Raw genomic sequence first — 21,419 nt, forward strand, 5'->3', positions numbered from 1 at the left:
AGACACATCGTATTTTTTATAGCCAATATAGCCTTCCTGTAGACTTGAAGATATAACGCTACTGCACTATCATTGCCTGTATCCAAAAACAGCAGGTACAGAGTAAATGCAGTGTCGATTTCGCACAAATTCACTACGGTGGTAGTACTATTATAGTCACGGAATCATGAGAAATAAGCAACACCTTTACATGTAAAAACTTTAAACGTGATGGCAGTTGTGAGAGTGAGATTAATATTGTCCTTTTCCATGTCCGACAGCATTTAAACCATGTTGCTGAAATATTTTAATATGGGCATGGGGGGGGGGGGGGAGGTGTCATGTTTTAGAGTAAGGAAACTAAGGGAAGGTCACTTTTTCGCACGACGGGATCGGGGAGGGTCTTTACACAACAACCCGGGCATGATTTCCCCAGGGTCCTCTGATTACCTCCGGGTAATTACTGAAGGCTCCCACCAGGCGGAAACAACGCCTGGATCATTCAGCTGCAGGCTGTACAAGGATTCTGCAGTTTGAAAGATATGAATACAATTTTATTTAATTTTACATTGATAAAATTTGCAAAAAATTTCGCCATGTCTCATCAGTCAATACAATGGCATCTCGAGGTTTAGCATAATTTAGATGCAGTACTGTAGCGGTTTCGCTACGCAGTCGCTCTCGGTCCTCCGCTAGAACCTTTGCAAACCCCGCAAGATATTAAAAGTAAAACGAAAAAATTTATGTTGAGTCACACAAAATAATATATAAAAAAGAATTTTAAAAAAGTATTGTAAATAAAAACAAAGCTACAAGTATTGTAGCTACTCGAGGTTATTTCATTACTCATATTGGCATTATTACATTTCAATTATTAATAAGCTTCTAGTCTCATTGCTAGGCGCCTAGGTCTCATATTCCTGAGAAAAAAATTAAATAAAAAAATGAGTCTGTTCTTTACATGTAATATTCACTGTGGAGACATAAGAAACATAAGTTTTTCCACAATAACACATTTTGGAGAAAAAGTGGACTGCCTGGTTAGGTGTTCAGTTGTAAATGGATCCGGACACTTCCCGTGGTAACAGTCATGCCCACACATGATATGAATCGGTGGTCATCGGACGTGCTCGCGCTCGAGCTCGCGAGGCCAAGGTCCCGCGGGTTAATTCCGTGCTCAGGAGCCCAGGAAACCCCACATTGATATGCCAAGTCGCCATCTTGCTTTGGTTAGTGGTCGATGCCCCACACTGTACATATTTATACCGGATTTTAGTAATTTTTCTACCTCAATTGAAGAAACTTTTGCAACAGATTGACAGAATGGCTCAGGGAGAAGAAGTTGGGTGAGTTTTAATGTTATGAAGCTATACTAAATGAGTGACTCATCTCATTTCGATATGAGTGTGATACCCATGCCAATCTCTGAGACTGGATGATTTTTCGATGCCAGATGTTTTGCGTACTTTCATATTTTAGATTATCTTTCACTTTATTCTTGTATTTTTCATTCGAAATGATGAGAGGTGACCGCACTTTAAAGGCTGGCACCATCAAATATTGTGTGCGAGGGCAGAACGAACTTCACGGGATTCTGTAGTCCTGCTTGCATGCGGAGTAAGTCGTCCCTTCCTTTGAGCCTATGGTATGGGCCATGTCAGTAATTTAGACCCGTGCGCCGTCTACAAGCAGGACTAGGGATTCTGGAATGTAGTGTGTTGAGCAGCAGATGCTTTATCGTGCTACTACATAAGCCTAGGCTGTTTGAAAATTATAATAGAAATAATTCACAACCTTTTTCTATCAGGACCTTCAATGAAATTGTGCCACACTTATGCAAATAAGCTGGGGGATGGGGTGATACGTCTGTTTCTTGGTTGGATCAGTGAATGTACAACCAACCTCGTTGTGAGATCAGTGTCCAGTCATTAGACAGGATAGCATATATTCAAGCAGTGTGACGTATAGTATAATGAACGACACAGTATTATGTTGTGGCAATGTGGGTAAAAATTGGGGGTTCTTGTGAGCCACTGTAGTAAGGGAGGGGAGAGACATCACTAAATGGCTGTACAATAGTTAGTGACAGATTTATCCTTCATTGAAATTTGAATCTCAAGAGATCTCCATCGGGTTAGAGATGATTCAATACCATGTTAGCATCCCAGTGATAAATTGACGTAGATCAGACCCTGGATTCAAGGCTGCTGCTGCTGCAGTTAATTTTTTTACCGCCTACTAACAATTTATCTTTTCCTTTTGTTCCCAACAGTAAGATGTTTGTTGGTGGCCTTAGTTGGGAAAGTAGCAAAGATAGTTTAGAGGCATATTTCATGAAGTATGGAGAAGTAATTGACTGTGTTATCATGAAAGATCCCGTGTCAGGCCGATCCAGAGGCTTTGGCTTTGTTAAGTTTAAAGACGAATCATGTGTACAGACAGTGTTATCACGTGGCCCACATGTCCTTGATAATAGGACGGTAAGTATACTTTTACAGTTTCAATTTCTATGTCAGGCTAGGTCTATCTTGGTTGGAAAAGACCAGCTTATGGCTTTTGACTTTTAACATATTCTAATTATAATCACAGCTGGCAAGGCCGGCCCACAGACCTGCAACTATACATCTCAAGGCTGTCATCAGACCAGCAAAATTGTGAAATTGTGCTATCATGGAAAAGGAATACAATATGAAAAATCTATTTATATATAGACTTTCAAAGGAAGGTTTGTCGTCTTCCCCCCCCCCCCCCCAAAAAAAAAAAATAAATAAAAAATTGATAGTGGTAGGAAAGAGTTTTACTGAGCTAGTTAATGTATAATTGCCAAAGACTCTATAGCAGATCAACCCTTTGTGTTGAATTGTGTATAGCCATAGTGTTAAATTAACAGGTTTGTCAAAGTCTGAAATTGTATTTTAAAACCAACTGAATTTCTTTGTGAAACAAAGTGTCCATCTGAATGAGTGTTGTTTGCTGTTACTACAAATCAACTGACATATAGCTAACATTTCTCTTCAGATTGACCCCAAAGCATGTACTCCAAGAAGTCAACAACAGAAGAGCAAACAGTTCACTGGCAGAGTGAAGAAAGTGTTTATAGGTGGTATTCCTCCTAACTGTTCTGAAGCTGATGTCAAGACTTACTTTTCAGAATATGGAAATGTGAGTATAAAATCAGCTTTCTAGAAAACTCAAGTCGTACCAGCTGAGGATTTAGAAGTTGTAACGCTTTTACTTCTGTTTGTGGAAAAAAGAGAGCTTTGTAAAAGCTAGTATAGCTGCTGTGTATAGTTGTAAGGAAGTGATTCATGGACACAAGCACAGTATTGGTGTAGAACATACTTGAATTATGTTGCTGTAGCTGTTCACACATGAAGAAGTTAACCCTAGCATAGTGAAGACTGAATCTGTCACTGTATTTCACACATCAATAGTCTAGTGAATCGGTACTTGTATTTGATGTTATACAGCCATGATGTGGAGAACTAAAGGCTAGTATTAACTTATTTGCATTATCTTATCAGGTTGAAGAATTTACTATGATGTATGACCAAGAACAGAAAAGGCCTCGCGGTAAGTTTGATATTTTTTGTGGTAAAGCTGGCAAGCGTTTGTTAGATAAGGATTTGGCTAGATTATCTGTTCTTCATACGAGACAACTATGCAAAATTGTTGATCGGTCATCTAGTCGGCATTTGGTTTGTTCAAAAAATGCTTGTAAAAATGAAATTGACAACACAAGACTCTAAATCTGAGAATATCTTATCCCTTGTCTCCTGTGATGAACTAGTATGCTTTGTGTAATTAATGTGTAACTGTTAAGAAATTAATGATAAGTCTGAGGAATGTCATAGCTAAATTTTGGTGATAAGAGTTCTTTGAATGGACAAGAGCAAAAGAATGGATAGTATGTTATAGACATGGGTGTTAGTTAATTGCAATAAATACTTTGTAATGTTAAGTTCAGCATGCTTCACCAAGGAAGGCATACTGCATTATTGCAGGATTTCTACATTTTTATATGCCAATACTCTGAATACTAAGATTATTTCTTTTAATTTCTTTTGTCGTTTTTAGTTTGGAGTGATTTTCAAAATGTTAAGTTTAGTCACTGACAAAAAGACTTTTGTTTTTGTATAATTAAAACACCAATTTATGCTGTATGCTGTACCTTACTATCAGTAAATTTCCTTTCAACATTCCCATATAGTTTGATTTTTTAGCTGTAAAAGTATATTCTATCATTTCTCTGTTGATTAATGTGTAAATAATGATTTTAACCATCAGATAATTTCCATGTTTACTCTCTCTTGTTTTGCCCGTTGTATTTTACTCTTTTACTTTTAGGTATTCCAGGCTGTGTTGATTGTATAGATTGCTAAGATTTTGTCTGTAAAAACCGCTGCACAAAATATGAGGGGGAAATTAATACTGCAATTAAAAAATTCTTTTGTATGTCTCATTTGCTATGTTCTCTGTATTTCTTACCTGATACCTTAGAAGTCATGTTAATGACAAGCAAGCTGCTATGAACGATAATGAATGCCACACCAAAGCATGGGCAAATATAAACTAAATTTGCATACTGATAAATTGCTGGGACACCTTTCTTGGGGTGCATCTGGGTGTTTATGATTTCCAGCTAGGGCATTTCTCATGTCTGTTACCTTCACAACCTTTTATATCACCTTTCCTTGTCCTCTCTGCTCTGTGTCTCACAAATTATTAAGTTTGCTGGAAAACTTGTGGGTTTTTAGGGTGGTATTATACACACTTGGCATGTTATGGCACGTTTCCATAACGACAGCAGCGGCTTTTACAGACAAGCGAATATACTATTACATATTCTGGTATTTATTTATATCTCCTGTTACTATGGTTACCATGCTGATGTATAGGCTTTGGCTTTTTATCGTTCGAGAGCGAAGAGGCCGTGGAGAAAGTGTGCGATATACATTTCCACCAGATCAATGGCAAAACGGTGTAGTTGTAGTTTAATCTCTATTTCTAAGTGCCCCACCAGAAGACTCCAAACCCCTACATTTCTGGTAGAGAATTGTGGAAAGATCGCTAGAAATTTGAATGTTTCTGAAACTTTCTCTGTAATAAATTTATGTGGGGCAGTGCAATATTTTGGTTGTTTTTGCTTGCCTTGGCAACAGATGTTTTTATCCATGCACATGAGAAAATTAGACCAGCTGGGGAATGACTTCGACTAGAGTAGAAAAAAAATTATGTGGACATGTTCAGACCTACCAATTAAATGATACAGGGAGATTGTTGAATTTTTCCAGACTGTCTATCAGTTTCTAAAGCGCTTCAATATGATGTGAAATATTGTTAATGTCCTCAAAGGATATTTGTCACCTTGGGAATGACTCAACCAGTGTGTTAGGTTTGGAGTTTTCAAACTGGGATACATGATAGTGTTGCTTCCCAGCAGTGTGTGCATCAGGTACTAAATGCAGTAAGTTGAATCGGAACTTATTGCGGCCAGCTACATGCACACATTTCAAGTATCTTTTTTTCAAGGAAAAAAGTCCTTTTGACGAAAGTGATCACATTTTGCAGAACAAATGAGTGTACCTGTTATGTAAAAAAAAATGCGATGGTGTACCGTCTACATTACAAAAGTGAAAACAAGGTTGAAAATAGATCATGAAAAAGGAAACCCTGAAAAGGGTTCACCTCTGAAGCATGGGAAATAACACTACCAGTATTGCATACCCAGCATACATGAATTGCTTGATGAAGTATTACCACTTAAGTTTTACTCTTGTAAATTTTTGTTTTCTTTTTGTTGAATTCTTTTTTTATTTTATTTTTGCCCCGTATTTAGTTTAGTCTCTACAGAAGCTTTCGTAAATAAGTTAAGTACTTGGAGCTAGAGAACATTTAGTGTGAATTAATAACATTGATTTTACCAAATTACAGCGGACCCAGCTGCCGGCTGCTTTGGGAAGCAGAAACTTTTTGACTTGTGTATTAATTAGTAGCTTTCTTTTAAACAGCCAAAGACTGTTACTGTACACTAAAATGGTGTGATGTATTTATTTTGTGAATTTTTTTGTGATTTCCTATTACTAGTTCGTACAGTCCCTAATTTATTGTGACTGTACTCATAGTTAATTTGTATAGAGCATGCTAAGTATAACTTGCTGGTTCTTTATTATTTTCCTTTACATGCTTAGAGTGTAGGTAATATTTGTATAGAAAATTTAAAGATAGATGTTAAAACAATAGGCTCCAAGTAATTTAATTTATTTAGTGCTAGATTGTATTTTGTTCCTTTATTTTTGTTAACCTTGTACAGTGGAGTCGTGCCTTGTTAGTGTTCTCTTCAGAACTTGTAGACAACTCGCCACTCTGTTTTGCTCTCTGAAACTTGCAAAGCTCACTCAAAATATCAGGCCAATGTTTGAATCAAATTTCTGAAAATTGGCCACAGTGTTTTACGCTTTGCTGAAGAGAACACTGCTTTTACACATTCTGTTTCTCCCTAGCTAAGTCAGTGGTCAGGTGAGTAGGCAGGCTCCAATACACTTTGCTGTACTAACTAAACGGCCCTCAAGCACACATTATGACATACACGCAACATTTCATTACTCTCACTAGACAGGGAGCCGTGATGTATTCGTGCTAAACATCACTGAGATCATACTGGCATTGAAACTAAAAAAAATCACCATGATTCCAAAGTTTATAAGTATATATTTGCAACTGTATCAGGAGTGTGATTTTGAGTATCTAAGCTGCTAAATTGGTAGGGTTTAAGTAGTTTTGAAAATAATCGATATGAGAATTCTTATATCTTTTGGACAAAAGATTGTGTGGATATGCCAGTTTAGCTTAATAGCAGAGCTTGGTTTAGACTATGCAAACTAAAATGTAAATACTGGTCCTATTTGGATTTGTTCACCAAAGATTGGACCTATCATTTTGACAACAAAATCATTTTGGATTGCATTTTCTATCTGCATACAAGTTCATTTTTGTCCTCACAAAGGGTTTTCAAGACTTGTCTATTCAAATCTATATATGAAATTTTGAAAAACGAATGTCCAACGTATAAGCTAATCTCCATGTGGAACAAATAATGTTATACTTTTTGTGATAGCATACAGATCCATTTTTAAGTCTTGGTAGGCTTTGTAGTTTTCATAACTTTGGGATATGAAATCTTTAATGAATATCCTTTAAGTTATACTCGTAAAAAGTGTATGGATTTTGAAGAATGGGGCAATATGATATCAATGCAAGTTCTCATGATTTGCATAAATGACTAAAACCAAACTCTAAGAGTTGATGCTGTTTCAGATTTTATCAAATGTGGATGCTTTGCTGGTTCATTTTTGCCTCTTCATGTTTTAGAAACAGAACAAGAATGAAAGTCTTGAAAACTTGATTTGTGCCCCTTGGAAGGTCGTTAGTGGGAGTTTTATTCTTATCATCTTTGAAACACTCTTTCTCACAGGTGGAATGTAAAAAGGCTGAACCAAGAGATTCAAGGCCATCTCATGGCATGCAAGGTGGACAAGGTAGTTGGGGTCCAGGTGGTGTACGAGGAGCTGGTGGCCCACCACCACCAGGCCCACCTGGGGGTTACGGTCAAGGCTGGCCAGGTGCCCAACAGCCTGGTGGTTATGGACCTCCACAAGGTGAGAATTTAACTGCTGTTTGCTGTAAATGAAATTCTGTGAGACGTCTTGAGCCACAACAAACTTTCATGTTGTCAGTTGTATGTAACAATGGCAGCTGTATTTCAGTGTGTTATCTTTGATAGTGTACTGTTTACAGTGCAGCTTATGTATGTCTTCATATCTGGAGAATGGCATATGAAAGACCTTCAATTATCTAACAAAATGCAATTGCTACCATGCCAATGTTAATGTCTTCACTCAAACTAGAGAATCAGTATTTTGTGACAAGGAGTCATTTTACATTTTTTTTCCAGCCCTTCCATGTCTAATGCTTTGTCAGTGCTGTATGGTGAAGAAAACAACAGTATCAAATAGATATACATAATGATAGTATTTTCACTTTAGTAATTTCAAGGAAAGTGGAGCTTTCTTGAACTGGTTTCTGTGAATATACAATCAGTTTCAAAATATGCCATCATCAATTTCAAAACAGACATTTGGGAAATCATATCCTGACTTGAGCTTTCTTTCTGAAATTTATGAATCTATGCATTGTTATAATTACAGGCAGTTGGCAACCCCCAACCCAAGTAATAGGTATGTCCCTTATGGTCCCACTGCCGGCCTGCATTAACTCAAATGTGGCCATTTTACACAAGCATTATTTCATGACTTGCTTGCCTTGACACTTCGGTTGAAATTTTATGTTTCATTTCATTTCATCATTCCTGGACTGAACTGAAAATTGAAATGTCATATTTGATTTAGTATACTAAATTGTTTTCATTCTTGCAGCCTTGTTACATTGTTTACTTAATAATTGGTTTTCAGAGCATTGTAAATTTTCTTTTTTTTTCTTCTAAGGGAAGAGGTTTTCCATTAATTGAATGAATATACAGTCATGCATGTATTTATGAAACTCGGTTGATTTTTTTATGTGCATGTTGTGTCCTGCAGGGTTTTATGTAAAGAAACAAAATTCCTAAATCCATTTGGTTGTTTGCTATGGATTTCTCCTTAATACTATTTGTTTATTCTGACAAAAAGGCTACGGTGGTCAGCAAAGTGGTTATCCAGCAGTGCCCTCAGGTGGTAGAAACAGTGGACAGCCTCCAACAGCGGGCACACCTCACCCATATGGTGCTGGCAGCTATCCAAGCCCCCCTCCTGGTAGTTTTGGACCACCTCCTCCAGGCAGTTACACTCCGCAGCCTGGTGGCTATGGGCAGCCAGCTACACCACAACCACAGCCTGCCTATGGTAAGCATGCAGTGATAAACTACAATATGTACAGGAATTGATTTAGAAAAAAAAATGATTAGAAATATATGCTAACAATATTTAGTAGTAGTCTATACATCACACATTAACACTGTCCATTTCACTTAATTTTAGACTCTGGTAGTGGTGTTAAGGCATTTTTAAGGTCAATTCTTGTCGCTCTGTTCTGTCATATATTGAGAAAAAAAATCATTAGTGTATGATAGAAATTGGGTAAATCTATCAGAATGATCTGACTTAGTCTTTCTTCATGGTGATCCTCTATTTTTGTTGCTGGGTTTAAATTGGTTGATCTGTAAAATACAAATAAAAGTAGTGTGTAGTTTAGGTGTAACTGAACTGTTCTGCACTGATTTTAGGAGAAAAGAACAAGCCTGGTGGCGGTTATTCCGAGAAAAACAAGCAAGGTAAACTTGCATTTCACATTTTGGTAATTCTTCTCCTCTCGGTGTGCTCTTGAGTTCACAATTGTTTTTCCTTTTCAATATCTCTCTTCTCAATTCTTTCTTTCACATGTGTTACCTTTGTTATATCTTGTTTATGTAAAGTGTTCTTTTCTTTTACTGCCTAATTTTCATTTTCTTGGTACAACTGCATACTTTATAGCCAACATTCTGTTATGTATTTTACTTTTAACAAGTTTATACCCAAGAGAGAATGAGAAAGAATCCATAAATAGGACGTATGTAATCTCCAAATTTGAACTCGCTTGTAAAATAGAAATAGGGCATGTTACCTGGTTTAGTATTTATGAGGTGCTTTGACAGTGCTTGCAATGTTCTTAGCATCCATAAATAGCATCCATAAAATTTGTATATTTACACGTGTATATAAAATGTCATAGTTGATACTGTAATAATTGTGTATTCGCTGTAGTAGATTGTGTAGTTGGTACGTATATTGAAAAGAATACCGTCTCTTTCTTTGACTCCCGCTCTGGCATATAGTGTAATCCTGCTTAGATGTCCTTGTGACACTACTTGTATCATAGACCTGCCAACCTTCAACCATTTCTCTTTCTGGGTAACCCACTTGACATGCGAAATATCGTGTTCACAACTTTACTGTCTCCTACTGTGTCCATGTATGTTGCTTTAATACACAGAACTGCACCGTTCCCTAGAATTACTACATGGTACATTTGAACATTACTATTTCTGACAAAATTTCAGTTTATATACAAGAGCTCAAATATCATACAGCTATTGTGAATTGAATTATGCAATTATACACCTTGAAGCTCATTGGTATAACATTAATTGGAAGTGTGATACCAATATCTGACTTAAGTTATTTCTGTGGGCGCCATAGTGAGATTCACATGGGTGTATGGATAGCATGATGTCATCAACACACTTTACATGGACTCACTACTGACCAGCAGTGGTTGAGATGGTTGTAAGATGGCAAGTTGTATGAAGACAAAAGTTTTGACAATGAACGTTGTATTCGTCAATCAACAAATACATATCAAGTGTTTTTTTATTGCCCTGGTGTTGCTGTACTGTTTATTTCTGTGACAAGTTCAGTGTCGTACGGGGCATACAGTAAATTTTCCATGAGCAATTTTTGTGCATTGGTCCTTGTTGTAAGACTAAAGCTATGTTCTTGGAATACAGCTGTGTATCCTCTAGTAGATAAGTAACTGGTATAGAGTAAAGCTGAAGAACCCCTTTCTGATTTTGACTAGTTCAGTGTTAAAAACTTTCTGGCACTCGTACTTTCCCAGCATGTGTTTAACTCCTGGAAAATTAGAAAGGGACTCTTTGGGTGTTACAGGTAGATCTGTCAGTTTATAATGTTAGAATATGACATTGTACTAACGTTGACCACAACTGCAGATCTGCATGTTGTGGAAAGATGTAGACATTTTAACCCCAAATGAGATGAATGTAGAACAGTGGACTGTAGAACAGTGGACTAATTGTACAGAATATACATATTTGTGTTCAAGCTAGGAGGTTATTGTAAGGTTATATATTAGGGATAGTTACTTTACAGATAAGGTAAGACTCCCTAACATAAACCTAATTTGTATTGTCCTAAAGAGTTGTTGCTTTTCTACACTCGCAACTATGTTGTGATCATGTATAGTTATAGAAATGGTAGAAAGTGTTTTATTTGACTTTGTGTAATTCTAGTGGTATACTACACAGCTAAGACTAGAAATGTTTGGGTCAGAAACTTACCCTGGCAAACAAGTCTACATGTAAAAACAACATATGATGTTAGATATTGTACCTTTATAATCAGTGAATCTAAACATGTGCAGAGCAATATTGACCTTGAAATGCTGCCAGTCAAGTCTTAAAAAATTACCAACTTATGTAGCTGTTTATGTGTTCACTGCTTTGCATTCATAGGACTGCTTCCAATCTGTAAAATGATAGTTGCAATATAATCTCTGCATTGTTGTAAGTTCTGAGCTATTGTATGTTCAACTCTGCGCCATCTTTATCCAGTGTTTTCTATTTAATATGCCCATCTTGTGTTAATTCCATTTATTGCAAATTTATGTAATATGTTTGTCTAACATTAGATTGTATGATGGCCATGCAATGTAGCTCAGAATTTGAGGTGTGGAAGCATAATTGTATGTGATTTGAAATATCATTTCAAAGCTTGTAGCCCAACCCATTTGTTGATATGGAAGGTATCGGTGAAATATCATCATCATAAAACAAATTAAGTATTATCCAAGCATAAAACTTGAACCTAGTATGTATTACATTTTAACTATGTACTAGATTCTCATTCAAAGTGCCCTCTCCCTATTTATCTTTGCATTATTGAAATTGTACATTTACCGGTATGTAATGTTTCATACAACGTAACCATTTTTGCATGTTTAAGCAGGAATAAGGAATATTTGTTTCCAGCTGAAAGGCCATGGAAGTGGCTGCTTTGGGTCAATTTAGTAGAGTGAAATAAATGTTGGCCAGCGTAATTAGTGTAGCTATTGGAAACAATACATCGCATATCATCTTATTGTCATTTTAATGCTAATACAAAGTAAATTGATTGCCATGATGGTCAAAAATAATTTTCAGAAATTCACTTAGTCAGTGCAATGTAATAGACAGGCATCGCAGTGCATGGAGTACTGAGGGAGAACTGATAAAATATGTCCCCTTGTTTCCTATGTTTAGCCCTTGCATACATCTGTCATGCTCCTCTTGTGTCCACACAGGTACTGCACCTGCCTTTGGAACATATGCTGGGTACCCTGGAACTCAACAAGATCCATATCCCAACCATGCCGGGCAAGGTAGCTATGGCAGCCAACCAAGTGTAGCTGGTAACTATGGCAACCCACCACAACCAAGCAAAGACGCCAGTGCTAGCAGTGGCACTGGTAGTGACTATGGTGCAAACTATGGTGGTGGGCAATATGGTGAGGGGAGCTTTATGCTTGTAAGACTTGCACGCTTTCTTAACAACACAGTCACAAAATGCATTATACAGACACTGCCTTGTTTTTGATATGCACAGATTGATAATGAAGTAGTTACTTGATATTCTATGCAACCACTTTACAATATTATCAATGACTGATTTTTGTTATAGACTTTCAACTAACATGGAGTGATACTTGCTGATGTTGCATTGTTTGAAATTGTTGACCAACTTGGTCAAGATTTTTTTTAAAGGCATGGCATTAAATATGGCTTGAAATGTGTTTATAATACTTGAATACATCCAACTTGCAAAAGAGATGTTGTTGTATACTAGCATGCAGTCAGATCGATAGACTCGAAGGCCTAAATCTATAAAATGATCTGAATTGAAATCAGCATGGAATGAAGTGGTTGATGTGCATGCCCTTTTACTTTTGAATGTCGTTTATTATGGTAACAAAATTAATCTAACTTTCAAATACTAAGTTAGTGCTGTATGTAGTTCCCTCTCAAGGTTTATATATGCTGTACTAAAATATACTTGGCAGTTTTGCAGTGAATTAGGTTACAATCACCCAAACTGTTATCCATCAATTGTATTAGCTCCGCTATCAGCGAAGCTGAGTGCAACTTGAGGGTTAGGTTGGCTGTCCATTTTCCGTCAACTTTTCCTGTTTTCATCTTTCCCCCAAAACCGTTAGTCAGAATGCTTTGATAGTTGATGTGCATGTCCCATGGGGTGAGCCTATGTATATTGTTTCATGCCATATTGATACAAGTCATTTTCCATTTTGATTTCTTCAGAGCCTGTGGCCAGATAGATATTTAGTGTGCATGCGCCTTGGGGAGTCTATTCAGATTGCTTCATGCCAAGCTCATACAAGTCATATCATTCTGTTTTTATTATGGGCGGGGGGTTGTTTGGTACGCTCTCATGGCTAAAGTGTGAATTGCTGTTTGGGAGTCCACAATAGATGCCATGCTCTGCTTGAATACTAGTACCCAAGTGCATATATAGTTCAAACTTCTTTAAAAAGTGAGAGGTCACGGCTACCCTTTTTAGTCTCCAATGGGCACCACCCTGAGCCAGGGATTGGGTTCCGTCCACGTGCAAAGTTGTTTGGTGCTCTTTGAGCAGACCTTGACATAAAACTTCGAATAACGGTACATGTATCACTAAAAAACACGATCTTATGACCCTCGCTGATGCAGAATATTTTCCTCTTTTTCTCCTACATTTTTTTTGTATTTTCCCCCTTGGATTCAGAAGTTTATAGCAGTATGCCCTCAGATGGATCAGGTAACCATACATTCCATGGAAACAAATATATTGTGCTCCTCTCTCATATTGAAGCATTTGTCATAAAATCCACAAAGCCCAAAGAGCACCAAGAATTATTGATCTATTGCTAAAGCATATTGTTTGGATTGTGTGTGTGTGTGTCCAGATATATACAAACACTTGCAGAGCAGGGTAGTATATGTACCCAGAACGCAAATTTATGACATTTTACCAATACAGATTAGATGGCCTAAACTGAAAAATTGATTATTGCCTGTCTGTCAACTACACTCTAATAAGTTGCACCAGAAAGTGTGTGGCATAGCAATTGCTCTATCTCTGAGTATTACCATACATGCCAATGTGCCAAGTAAAAAAGTCTAGATATTTCAGAAAAACAGCAATATCTTTTCAGAATGTAATGGAATGCACACCCTGTTCTGCTTGCTGGTTGTCGCCTGGTGTGTTTCATGTTTTGACTTCTGACTTTTCCCCCCATGATGATTATGATGAGTGTAACCAATGGTTGAATTCAAGTTATTATAAATCTAAGAAGTCATTTTTTGTGGTGGATTGTGCATTGATTTTGTAATTATTGATACTCAAAGAGTCCATAACAGGACGAGCAAGAATCACATTTAGAATTGTCACTAAAGTTAAATGCAATTTTGTCACTGGTGTAAAGTGGCAAGTAAAGACCACACGGTTTTCCTGTTTGAAGTGTTAGTTATCTTTGCAAACTTAGGTAGTAAACACAAACCTGGGGTGCGTTCCGTAGACGAAACATTTTGTCATTGATTGGCCAGGGCAACCTGGCCCTCTACTGGATAGTATTGTGCATGTTGCATTTGAAAAACAAATGATGGTGGCATATTCAAATAGAAAATCGTCACAGTTTGTGTACATTCAGCATTTTGAAAGATGATTCACGTAGTTAAATCGCACCACTGCAGTACTGGCGGGATGCAAGAATGTTTTGGTGAAAAAAAACAGCAACAAAAAACGTTGTCGTTACACATGTACTATTCTTACGCTGATGTGATCTTTGACCTGTGACCTGACCCCAATTTATATTACACTGCTCAGTGGACCGTAAATAATCTATCTTACCATTATGCCGATGAGTATTTGTATTGCTAAATACCGTGGCCAATTATAAATGATCACTCCAAGAGCTTTTTTGCAGAGATAATCAAAACTAATATGCATTAAGTAATCATACACAAAAACTCAAGTTTGCCGATGAAGTGGTAATTCATGGCTGCCATCTTGGTTTTTGGCAAGTCACCTCACTCTTCAGCCTTCCTTCGTCCTGGGTCACCCTCTAAAAACTATGACAACTAGTTCATCATATGAATGGAATGTTTGAGCGTTTTGTCTGTGGAACGTGCCTATGGTATTGTGTATAAAAAGTATGATTTTCGAAAAATGGTGGAAGTAGATACCAAAAAAGCACTCTCTTGGACACGCACAAGAGGCAGTGACGTAGTACAAATTTGCATTTTCCCTTTCTCAAGAGTGACAATTTGTATTAGACAATTATCGAATTAGTCACTCCTAACCATTTTCCACCTCTTATTGCTTGTAGGTGCAATGGGTCTGAACTATGCTCAGGAGGCTTCTGGTTATGGGCCACAGCGTATTCATTTCAGTAACGGCTACCCTGCCAATGCAGCTGCTCTCGCTGCAGCTGCCGCAGCTACTGCCCCTGCTGTCCAACAAGGTAACCAAAACAACATTGCTGCTGTCATTGTGCATTGCAGCACACTCCATCTCTTTGAGTCATACATGAAAAAGATAAAAAAAAAAAAATGCCAAGCTGTACTGTCAGTCAATTTCTGTAACAAATAAAATGCTAAAGATATCCATTGATTCAAAAATAATCATGTCATTTTCACCAACCATCTCAAGTACAAGGTCAGGACACTCAATGATTTTTTTTTTAAAAGAGAGAAGAAAAATATAGTTGTACAAATAAAAGTGAAAATCTTTCACTATCTCAAAACTTGGAGCAGTACAGGCTAGAATGAAAGTCTGAATGAAAAAGATGACAAATCAGAGAATATGAAGATGGATTTGAAATTTAAAGCTACTTGGAATGTTTGTGTACAAAGTTAAGTGAAAGTGAAAAGCCAAAAAATGTCCAGAGAAAATTCCTAATATCAAGATCAAGAAAACTACAGGAAACATTTGTGTTCAAGTTTAGTGACTCCAAAAAAGGCCAAAAACACAACGTAAAAGCCTCGTTGGGAATGACATTAAAGGGATACTGTGAAAGTGTTTAGTCATCTGTGATTTGCTTGAGTCAAGTTATTGACGTACAGAAGATTGATGAACATGACTGAAGGAATCTTAGCACTACTGTTCTAAAATCCAAAATAATTTACTGATCAACAAAACTCAGAAATTGAAATGACGTAGAGAGTATGAACTTGAGTTTTAATGCTTGCCATATGACCTATATGTGACTCAGTGTTTATATTCTTGAAGTCCTGTATCTAATACCATCAAAAATTCTGGAAAACTCCCAATTCATTGAAAATATAAACTTTATAGCATTGCCAATCCCCAATGTTTGGTCAGTAAACTTTCTGTTGCATTGAGTCAAATTACAGTTTGTGAGATTTACTACAAAGTAGTCATGGAAATTGGTCGATTTAAAGTTCCTGGAAAATGTCTTTGAAGTCAAGGATACTCAGAATTTTTAGTGACTTACAGTATATGAGCTTTGGTTTTAAATCTTTACCTATATTTTATTAAACCATGATAATCATTGCATTCCTACATTCATGATGCATCTGCTGAATCAGTATTCGTGTCAGCTACACCTCTCTGTACATCATGCATGCCAGTCATTTGAAGTTACATTGTTTTGTTGTAAAAAGTGCTTTCTTCTGACTCTATTCTGCTGTCTGCTTTCTCTATCTTGCTATCTTTTTGTTATCTTTGCCTTTCTTAGAATATGGCTACTGCAGTTAACTTGCTCTTTAGGCATTTTCATTGTGATACATAAAACCATTTATTTGAACAGCACCATTTCAACTTTTGGGTTTTTTTCTGTTTCTCATAAATTAAATTGATCGTAAGTTGGAATTGCATAAGCCATAAATATGCATTGCATGAAGAAGCAAGTTATCACTCAGCAATTACGCACAAATATATAACGTGTAGATTGTGTTACTTCTAAATTACAGTATTTGTAACATTTGGAGATAACTCGGAGTACAATTTCTGTGTAGATAAATATTGTCGGCAATTGAACGACAAAAGTTTTTTGCATCATTTGAAATTTATTTGAATTCCCAATGCAGACATTCTCAGGCAGCCAGTAGATGCTCTCTTTGGTTATAACAATTTTGAAGTGAATGGAATTTGTGGCTGGTAGGAATACTATACAAAAAAAAGGTCCAATTCGAGCTTTGGGTGGATTTGTTGAACCCATTGATAATTATTTAGAATAACAAACTAGCACAAGTAATTCCTCAACCCCATCAAACAACCCCTACTCCATCCTGCATTTTGTACATCGCAAAGTTTTGTTATATGCCACCCATGCAATTTAGGCTAAGTGATCATCCATTCCCGTATATGAAAAAAAGGAAACTTCACCCTGTACTAATATTAAGATGACAAGTTATCAGTAAGTGCTGGGAATCTATATCATCTCTCCAAAATTTACTAAATTGAATGTTTCTTCTTTTTTTTGCTGGTATTTTTTTCGTTTTGAATTTTTTGTCCCTCTCTTCAGATGCTACATATTTTTAAAGGATGCTTCTTTTTCATGCAGACTTCGTAACAAAGGCAAGAGATGATCCTCTTTTCTTCCAGAATTTCCTGTCAATTTAACATTACTTCATGACACATTAGTTCCAAACACATTAACATCTGCAGGATTGCCTGAGACATGTTGTATTAAAAATGAAAAGTAAAGAAACTGTCGAACCAAAACGAAAATAAAACCAATTAGTTAATTCTGAGTGAACAGAACTCGATTGTAATGACATACAACTTGTATATTGCATGCAGTGTTAAACTCTTGCAGCTTTGCCTCTGTCTTAGTGCTGTCTGTTGTCTTATGCATAATATTCTGTATACAGTGTGTGTCTAAGGGCAAATGACAAAATAACACTAGGTATTGAATGGATGTCAAGTACATCATGAATGCTGTCATTGTCTTGACGAATCGTTATTTACTTTATTGTTGTACGTTCTTTTGGCTCTAAAGCAGGAGCAGGGTACGGCGACGCCAGCAACTACAGCACAACACCACAGCCAACATATCCAGCCCAAAGTGAAACACCACAACCAGCAGCTCAACAGGCCTATGGGTCAGTAGCAGCAGCCGCTGCAGGATATGGACGTGGTGGTGCTGCTCCTGCAACCCAAACATTCCATCCATACAGACGATGAAGCACTTACCCTACACCATATTCTGTGTTTTGGTCAATGTTATCCGCTTCTCTCTTGGGCTGAACAGTTACAGTGTTGATACACATATCCAGTCAGAATTATTTTGTTAACACCTCGAATATGTAATGTTTAATGATGAGCTTTTCAAATGAACAATGTTTTCATGTGGTGATCAGTAGTGATGTGTACATGACATGGGGTCATCTAAAGAGCACTTGCATTGCTGTCAATCAAGAGTTGACTGAATCAAAATGAATCGCATTTCACTCTTTGACCTCACAGCCAGGTCACCGACACCACTAGAGGCCATTGTTCATTTCAAGACTTACTGCTGGAATATAATAAATACTTGTACTGTTACTGCCAATTTTCAAATCTAGTGACAATCGGTGTGATCTATGCTCTAATGAGCATTTGATTACCAAGCAGATGGTACTAAAAATTAACTGCAACCAAAAATACGTGCTTCAGCGAGGAGCAAACAAAATTGCCACATTATGAAAAGAGTTGTTATCAGGTTGTGGTAAACACGGTACGCTAAATCCTTACAAATATTCATTTGTGTGTAGAAAAATTACTGTATTTACACTTGTGTTCAACAAAATTTTGACAAATATTGTGAACTTTGGAATGTAAAAACAGAGCATGCTTGTAAATATTTTGGAAGTTTATCAAGCTTTAGAAATGTGCAGTGCTTTTTTTTCATTTTATCCAGCTTTTAAATGCTAAATCTACAAAGAGAAAAGAAGGGGGGAGGGGGTAGGTAAAGAGATTTTATTTCACTGAATATTAGCAGTTTGATCGGGAATTGTCAGAGTAGAGGTAGTAATGCGACAGTGAAACCCTGTCCTTCCCTATTTCGTAGTTTTAGGCCAACCCAAACTGGACTTGACATTGGGATGGTACCATTATTTAGAAATATGATAGGGATGTGAAGGTTATAGCTTGGAGCGTGTGCTCTTGTAAAAAGTACTCTGCGCCAAGAGCTTAACTTATCTAATTTTTGAAATTGAATGCAGGCTGAATGAATGTAGGATCTTAGTAATCAGAAAAAAAAATGTATGAAAATCAGTGTAATTCATCTTTGCATCAATCTATAATACAGCTGTTAGCTTCTGAGTTGACAATCTTTTAGAGGGTTAAAAGTGCCCCAAGTTGTTCAATGCTCAAAGAGCATGCACAGTGTTTTCAGTTGCATCAGTGGCCTGTCAGATAGATAAATAAATATACAGCCATTATCAGTCACACTTGTTGAACAAGTTTGCAATATGTTGTGTGTTTGTATATTGAATAGCATACTTGGCATTGAGTATGATACATGTACATGTAAAGTGAAAAGAAACTTTCATTTCGAAAAAACTACTTGCAGAAAAATAATGCTGTATTCTATCACATATATGAATTGCATTACTTTAATTTTGAAAAAAGTTGGTACGTCCTCGGTAACCTCTTGAAAATGTTTTCCTTGAGGCGCAGTTTTACCACAAGTTTTAGTTTGCATCAACAAATTTGGTGTAGAAATAGCAAAATATGTGACATTTTCATGTACAGTCAGTTTTTACTTCATCGGTGTATTTGAAAGCATAGTATTGTAATCTCACTGTAGACATTCAATACACAAACATGTAAACAGCATATTGCAATTGTGTTGTGGTCAACCGTGACAATGGCAGTGATAGTATAACACGGCCATAGTATATACTTGTGAAAACACACAATCTTTTGCAAGAGTGAACTAGAAATGTTTTATTTATATTTATAACTGATCATTTGTTTTTAACCTGACATTGTGGTTATGTCATTCTTTTGTTTTTAAATCATGCTCATTTTAAACCCTTGAGTAGTAAAGGAGCTCCATTGGACTTTATGAAGATGTCGCTTATCTCCAAGGTGAATTTATTTTAGTATCAAAACAGAGCAATACAAAGCAGATATGATTTCTTTTACTACAGTGTTGTCATAGAATATTAGACACAGCAGAAAGATGCAATTCTAGTTTTAGGAGATGTGCCTGTTGCTTTTTTGAGTACGGAGATATTTTTGGGAAAAGTTCTCTTTTTGAATCACGTCAGGAGAAGCAGGTTATTCTCACCTCAATTGTAATGTAAAGAGTTATGTACATACAATTCTGATCATCTTTATTGTCAACGTGTCTTTAAATTCAACATTTGTTGTAGAAGGGAAAAATAAAAAAAATTAGTTTTCTTTTATGAAGAGTATCTTTTCTTGTTCTTGCATAGTGTGTTAGTGGAATGGATGTGTATCCTATTTGATATAAATGGTTTGCTGATAGTTGAAGGACAAGTAGCCATTTACTGTAAATAATAATAGAACACTTTTGGTAATATATCTATTTGATACCAACTAATCTCCTTACGGTTATCACATCTGAAGGAGGGATGCACGCAAAATCTAGTAGTAATGTATATGGAGTTACGCCTTGAAAGTATCTGTCCTGACTGGCTTTCTTTTAATGGTTTAGTGAGTTCCAGTCCCTAATAGTTTTAGGAAAGAAACTTGATATGATACCCTCTGTTTGTAAACTTGAGGTGCTTGAAACTGCCTTCTCTAGCCGGTGCTAGCAGATCAGTAACGCTCTCTATACTAGTGATTGCCATCTCATTTACAATTTGAAACAGTAGCATCACCGTACCCTGTTATTTTGCACCTTGGACAAATTAACGGACGAGTTACCAAAAGTTGTCTATTATTTACAGTAAATGGCCAAGGACTTGTCTAGTATAACGAAGTTGTACTTCGAATTCGATTAGTTTTTTTCGGTTTTTCACCAGAGTCAATCTTGTTTGTACCGGTGGCCAGCTCTGGGAGGTGTGTGTGGCCAGTGCTGGAAACCCCAGGCCCCATTTTAGACCCACTTTGAGCAAAAATCAATACCCCATTTTAGATCATTGCAGGTTTTTAAAAGATGAAAGTTTGGACCTATATTCATTTTCCTTAGGAGGTAAAATTTTGTAATGGCAATTACGATTTGGTAAGCCACATTTTAGACCAAGCAAAATCGAAAATAATGCCAAGTGGACCCCGTTTTAGACTCTTCAGCTCGAAAAAAAACACCAAACCGCACTTTAGACCAACGGGCTAGAAAACGCAACCCCAAGGGCGGCACATACGTATACTCAAATGGAAATAAGGGGCGTACCCCCCCCCCCCCTCTCTTCCATTCCAGGGTCAGTGCAAAACTGGTGTAACTAGGTGAACACATACATAGTTTCAATTAGAGACAAGGTGATGTCCGTCCCTTCTTCCTTTTTTGAACTTCTTTTATGTGAAAAAGCACTTCATTATTAATTAAGTGCTGGCAGGGCACTGTTGCCTCAGAAAAATACAAAAACCTACAGTGCTGCTACCACAGGGCACTCAGGCTTTAGTTAGTTAAGTTTACGTAAATAAATAAATAAACAAACCAGC

At 36.8% G+C, this 21,419-nt stretch overlaps 1 protein-coding gene across 10 annotated transcripts; it reads left to right on the forward strand.

Moving 5' to 3' along the window:
* Window positions 1–1,200: 1,200 nt before the first annotated feature.
* LOC144443520 (DAZ-associated protein 1-like) lies at window positions 1,201–20,167 on the forward strand. Of its 10 annotated transcripts, none has more exons than XM_078133027.1 (13): window positions 1,201–1,325; window positions 2,252–2,459; window positions 2,998–3,141; window positions 3,504–3,552; window positions 4,878–4,960; window positions 7,454–7,637; window positions 8,187–8,216; window positions 8,667–8,879; window positions 9,260–9,307; window positions 12,091–12,294; window positions 13,566–13,598; window positions 15,169–15,303; window positions 17,806–20,167. In XM_078133027.1, exons 1-13 carry the CDS (start codon window positions 1,303–1,305, stop codon window positions 17,988–17,990), a joined length of 1,539 nt encoding a protein of 512 aa, XP_077989153.1. In that variant the 5' UTR covers window positions 1,201–1,302; the 3' UTR covers window positions 17,991–20,167. The 10 variants fall into 10 exon arrangements, with proteins under 10 accessions (XP_077989153.1, XP_077989155.1, XP_077989154.1 ...); XM_078133029.1 differs by having other exon boundaries at window positions 17,809–20,167; XM_078133028.1 differs by having other exon boundaries at window positions 13,569–13,598.
* The last annotated feature ends 1,252 nt before the right edge of the window (window positions 20,168–21,419 follow it).

Source organism: Glandiceps talaboti, chromosome 12 (assembly GCF_964340395.1).
Source record: "Glandiceps talaboti chromosome 12, keGlaTala1.1, whole genome shotgun sequence".
NCBI classification, from domain to species: domain Eukaryota; kingdom Metazoa; phylum Hemichordata; class Enteropneusta; family Spengelidae; genus Glandiceps; species Glandiceps talaboti.

Excerpts from the sequence above, each read along its gene's own strand:
- LOC144443520 (XM_078133027.1), top strand. The coding sequence starts at position 1,303 with ATGGCTCAGGGAGAAGAAGTTGG. Across the intron at positions 4,961-7,453 it reads ACCAGATCAATGGCAAAACG|GTGGAATGTAAAAAGGCTGA; the intron begins GTGTAGTTGTAG and ends TCTTTCTCACAG. Across the intron at positions 7,638-8,186 it reads TGGTTATGGACCTCCACAAG|GCAGTTGGCAACCCCCAACC; the intron begins GTGAGAATTTAA and ends TTATAATTACAG.